The sequence below is a fragment of the Acanthamoeba castellanii genome (genome assembly GCF_000313135.1).
Source record: "Acanthamoeba castellanii str. Neff unplaced genomic scaffold scf7180000084756, whole genome shotgun sequence".
NCBI classification, from domain to species: Eukaryota; Discosea; order Longamoebia; family Acanthamoebidae; genus Acanthamoeba; species Acanthamoeba castellanii.
The window spans coordinates 166,231-171,401 of NW_004457498.1; the positions used below are offsets into that span (position 1 = coordinate 166,231).

General features: G+C 61.8%; 3 protein-coding genes and 1 pseudogene across 3 annotated transcripts in view; 2 read left to right on the forward strand and 2 right to left on the reverse strand.

Moving 5' to 3' along the window:
- Nucleotides 1-85: 85 nt before the first annotated feature.
- Nucleotides 86-1,005, forward strand: ACA1_395380 (uncharacterized protein; the record flags this gene model as incomplete). The annotated part of the gene is made up of 3 exons (XM_004340706.1): nt 86-175; nt 263-466; nt 547-1,005. 3 exons carry the CDS (start codon nt 86-88, stop codon nt 1,003-1,005), a joined length of 753 nt encoding a protein of 250 aa, XP_004340754.1.
- A 45-nt stretch (nt 1,006-1,050) lies between these two features.
- Nucleotides 1,051-1,557, reverse strand: ACA1_395390 (uncharacterized protein; the record flags this gene model as incomplete). The annotated part of the gene is given in 3 exon segments (XM_004340707.1): nt 1,051-1,284; nt 1,302-1,350; nt 1,454-1,557. The coding sequence occupies 3 exon segments, from the start codon at nt 1,555-1,557 to the stop codon at nt 1,051-1,053; spliced, it is 387 nt and encodes a 128-aa protein (XP_004340755.1).
- A 1,139-nt stretch (nt 1,558-2,696) lies between these two features.
- ACA1_395400 lies at nt 2,697-4,295 on the forward strand (annotated as a pseudogene).
- Nucleotides 4,296-4,367: 72 nt separating this feature from the next.
- The window catches only part of ACA1_395410 (uncharacterized protein), a gene marked incomplete at both ends in the record, with an annotated part of 2,088 nt that continues 1,284 nt past the window's right edge, over nt 4,368-5,171 (reverse strand). Inside the window, 4 exons of the mRNA XM_004340708.1 lie at nt 4,368-4,536; nt 4,698-4,747; nt 4,872-4,985; nt 5,023-5,136. Of these exons, the coding sequence (XP_004340756.1) occupies nt 4,368-4,536; nt 4,698-4,747; nt 4,872-4,985; nt 5,023-5,136 (447 nt within the window). The remainder of the gene's footprint in view (nt 4,537-4,697; nt 4,748-4,871; nt 4,986-5,022; nt 5,137-5,171) is intronic.

Consider the following 5,171-nt stretch of genomic DNA (forward strand, 5'->3'; position numbering starts at 1 on the left):
CACCCACACCCACACCCACGCCCATCTTCATTCATACTATTCATCAATGCCGGATGTCATCAGGCGGCCGTTCATTGTCTCGCGAATGAAGGAGGCCGAGACGCTGGACGACATGGACACGCCCGTCATCGTTTACATGTCACCGTCTATGTGCGAGCTCCTCGGCTATGACATGGTACGCGCTACCGCCTTGCCCCACCGTACCACCGACAAGACTGAAACGGTCTGCCGCGATTGGTGTTGGGGGGGGGACTGGCGACAGTTGGAGCTGCACGGCTCTCGCTTAACTTCCATCTGCTCACCGAGGCCCGAGTATCTGGCGGCATTCGTGCGGGTGATACTGATGCGGCCGCCCACGCGAGTCGGCCAGCCTCTCTTCTTGTCGCGCGGACCGCTGATAACGAAGCAGGGACGCAACGTGCCACTGTCCACCGCGCATCAATTCCTCTACAGTCAACGACGCCTGGTACTGTCCGGGTCTCTCTCACTGGCTCCACTCACAGTTCCACGCTCATAAAACGACACACGACACACATGCCACGACAGGCGCAGTACCAGATCATGCAAGTAAACAGCGTTCTCGGAACGGATCTGGGTCCGACACCTCATATGCGGCCGATCCCCAGCATCGTGCACGATCCCATCGTGCGAGCGCACCTGCTCGCGCGGCTGCCGCATTCGCTGCTCTTCGGGTGCCAGGGCGAGATGACTAGCACTCAACCTGCGATCGAAGATCTCACCGTGGAGGAGGCGGCAGCTCTGATGGCCGCGATGACGCAGCACCACCAGCACCAACGACCGCCAGGCCGCCAAGACGTGATGACGCGCGCACAAGGGTCAGAAGAGGTCGACGACGAGCTGGACGAGATCATGCGGGTCCTCGGGTTGCCGATCGAGAGCGGCGGCGTGCGTGCGTCACCGTTCAGCCGTTTGGTGATGGGATTCAACTCGTCGCGCACGCCGCCCACGACACCGGCCACTCTCGCCGAGCGGTGGATGCGCTGATGGGGCGAATGGAACCTGGCGTTGCCAAACAGGACTTGCTTGTGTCTACCAATGAGAAACCTTGACCGCGACAGTTTTTCGTGCTAGAGGGCAACGCACGAGCGCCTCCAGCTCACCATCGTCTTCTTCTTCTGCCCGTTCAGGAGTCGTCGCGTGACGCCGGCTTGATGGTGATGGTCGCTGGAGTGTCAGCTCGCTGTCGCCGCGGAGTCGCCCAAAGAGCAGCGAATGCGGCAGCCGCGTGAGCAGGTACGCCCGGATTGTGGGTTCGCGCACGGCCTCGCGGGGTTATACACCCCTTTGTGTATGACCGCCGATGCCGACTGGAGTCCCACTTCGAGAATGCTGTCCACCTGCATTACGTGCCATCCCGCCTGTATCGTGTGTGCTGTGTGTGTGTGTGTGTGTGAATAAAATTGGTGGCTCGATGAGCGGAGGAGGGTCGTACCAGATGAATTGGTGCTGGCTGGTCACCCGCACGTTGTGTCCCTGTTTCGTCACGAAGCAGCCGCTCGCAAAGGATGCCTGACCGACGGGCGTGAGCGACCGCATCGGCATCAGTCACGAACATCGGCAGATGCTCAGCAACTGGCCCGCCGAACCTAGTCATCGGGGAGCCGTGCATCTCGCACTGTTGCCAGGTAAGGGCCAGAGTCAGCTGGGTGGTGCGTGTGTGTCGACGGCAGGCTGCTGCGTTCGTGCGGGGCTGTGATCCATCTTTTCATCTTCAGGCCTCTTGGCTTTGGGGTTCTGCTTTTGCTGGGTGGTGCCGGTCATGGACAACCACTGCCTGGGTGCGGAAGCGGTGCTGCCTGTCTTCTTTCTTCTTCCTTTTGCGATAGAGCGGACTTAATCACCCAGTCAAGATAGCCCTTCTGCACGTGGTAGTGACGAAAGGCCACCAAGATGTCACCTGGAGTTCAGATGAGATTCAACGACGCTGGCCACAGTCGCCATTCTTGATTCTGTCTTCCTTCTTCTCAGTGGAAGCAGCGGGCTCCGTGCTTTGTCCCCGAGCCAAAGCAACAAGCCCAAAAAGCAAAAAGCCTGAAGAAGTAGGAGCTGCAGCTCCGCCTTCTCCTCGCACCGCCCAACAACAACAACAACAAGAGGAATGCATCAACAGCCTGCCGCCGACACAGCAACCACCGTGGGGCCAAAGGCGTGCGCAACGTGCCGTCTTGCCCACGTCTCTTGCGACCGGTCCGTGTTGCCACCCCCCCCCCAATTCTTCACGCATTGTTTAACGTGTCATGGACCCACAGAGAGCAGCCGTGCGGGCGGTGCGTGAGGCTGGGCAAGACGGTGACCTGCCAGCCGCCTCCCACGCGCAAGCGCGGCCGCCCACCACGCAAGGCTCCCCCACCCGACGACCAACCAGCCCACGCGGGGACACTTGCTGTGCCACCGCACCACCGCGACCACCAACGCCAGCCGCACCCACCACCACCACCACCACCACACACCATCAAAGCCCAGACAGCAGCAGCGAGCAAGCGCTTTTGCGTGCGGCGCAAGGCGACCGACCCTGTTGTCGATCCGCCCAGCGACAGCCAGCCACCACACGCCGCACCTGCGCCTGCTGCAGGCCCACACCGCTTCGCCTCCTCCTCCTCCTCTTCGCCCTCATCGTCGTCGTCATCATCGTCATTGTTGGAACCACCGGCGGCGGAAGAGGATTGGGCGTCGTCATGGTCGCCTCCCTCATCGTCGTCATCATCATCGCCTTCGCAGCCCACGGGATTCGCGCCGCGGGCTCTACCGTGGCCGGTGGCGGGCCAGCAGGGCCAACAGGAGCAGGACTGGCAGGGCCTGCAGTCGCTGCTGATGCTGGTGGTGGACCAGGTGCGCGAGATGCGGCGCGAGAACGAGCACCTCCACGACACCATCGCCCAGATGCGCGCCACACAGAAGGAGACCGAGCGCAGGCTGGCACGCGTGGAGCAGGACCACGAGATCAAGAGCCGCCAGCTGGAGCAGACCCACATCGAGCTCGAGCAGACGCGCGTGGAGCTCAACCACACGCGCATGGAGCTCAACGAGAAGATCGACGACCACGTCATGGCGGTCCACCCATGCCCACCACCGCGATCCGACTCTCGTTCACAGTCCGCGGCACAACCGGGCGCGTGTGCTGGACTGCTTGCAGAGGCGGCGGTGGAGGGGCTCACGACGCCGGGAGCCGACGTGGAGCAGTTCATCGCGCAGACGCTGCCGTTCCTGCGGGCGTTCGATTGCTCGTCTCTCATCCTCCGCGACTTGCAGTACACACTCACCACCAACCCCACCGCCCCACCACCCACTTTTCTCTTCCAATCCGTCACGGCGGGTAAGAGACTTGGGTGAACGTGACTGACACACATTGGGACGGCATGGCTGGTGGTCATCATCAGGCGGCCGTTTATGGTCCTGCACGTGGCAGAGGCCGAGACGCTGGACGACCTGGACACGCCCATCGTAGCGTACGCGTCACCGGCCCTGTGCAAGCTCATCGGCTACGACCAGGTACGCGCCCGCCCGCCTTCTCCACTTGTTCGTTGTACAAGCGGCACACGTACGACACACACGCACCACCCAGCTGACTCTGGCCCTTACCTGGCAACAGTGCGAGATGCACGGCTCCCCGGCCACTTGGTTCGGCGGGCCAGATGCTGAGCATCTGCCGATGTTCGTGCGGCTGACGCTGGTGCGGTCGCTCACACCCGTCGGTCGGCCATTCTTTGCGAGCGGCTGCTTCGTGACGAAACAGGGACACAACGTGCGGGTGACCTGCCAGCACCAATTCGTCTACAACCAACGGCGCGTGGTACGACCCTCCTCCGCTCATCGAGCCACCAATTTTATTCACACAAACAGCACACACGACACAGGCGGAATGGCACGTAATGCAGGTGGACAGCATTCTCGAAGCGGGACTCCAGTCGGCACCGGTGGTCATACACAAAGGGGTGTACAATCCCGCGAGGCCAATGCCTTTCCGCGAGGCCGTGCGCGAACCCACAATCCGGGCGTACCTGCATTCGCTGCTCTTTGGGCGACTCCGCGGCGGCAGCGAGCAGACACTCCAGCGACCATCACCATCAAGTCTCTGGCGAGATGCGACGACCCCCGAACAGGCAGAAGAAGAAGAAGAAGAAGATGGTGAGCTGGAGGCGCTCGTGCGTGCCCTGGACTTGCCGATCCAGAGCAGCGGTGCTGCCGGCGTATGTTCGCCAAAGTTTGGCCACCACCATCATCAGGTGCTGGGCTTCCACCCGCCAGCCAGTCTCGCCGAGAGATGGATGCGCTGATGACCGCGTAGCAGATAAAACGCGTTGATGTATGTAAACATCGTCGCTCATCCTCCGCGATTTGCAGTACCCTCACCCCTTCCAGTCCGCCACGGCGGGCACGAAAGTGGTGGTTGGGACTGACATTGGAACGGCATGGCTGGTGGTCATCATCAGGCGGCCGTTCGTGGTCATGCGAATGGCAGAGGCCGAGACGCTGGACGACCTGGACACGCCCATCATCGCGTACGCGTCGCCATCCCTGTGCAATCTCCTCGCTACGACACGGTACGCTCCGCACGACCCGGCACGAAACACATTGATGGACTGGACGGCTGACGTTGGTCACTAACAACAGTGCGAGCTGTACGGCTTCCCCATGTCGTCGTTCGGCGTGCCGGACCATGAGTTCTGTTGACGTACGTGCGGAGGGGGCTGATGCGGTCGCGAGTCGGGGAGCCGTTCTTTGTGTCCTGCACATTCCTAACGAAAGAGGGACGTGGCGAGCGAACGATCACCGGACATCAACTCCTCTGCAGCCCACACACTTTTCACGCGACACACACGACACACACGGTGCACTCAAACGATACGCACACAGGCGAAGTGGAACATCGTGCAGGTGGCAAGTGTTCTCGCGACGGACCTGGAGCTGGCACCGCTCATCCAGCCGACCTTCAGCGCCGGACACGACGATCCGAGGAAGCATGTCTGCAGCGTCGTGCACAATCCCAGTCTCCGCGCGCACCTGCTCGCGCGGCTGCCGCATTCGCCGCTCTTCGGGCGACGCTGCGCTGAAGAAGGCATCCATCAATGCCTGTCCCAGCAACGCGTCCATCATGGCCTGTCCGTCTACGTGTTGCTGTCGACCCAGCTGCCACTGCTGAGGGTACTGTT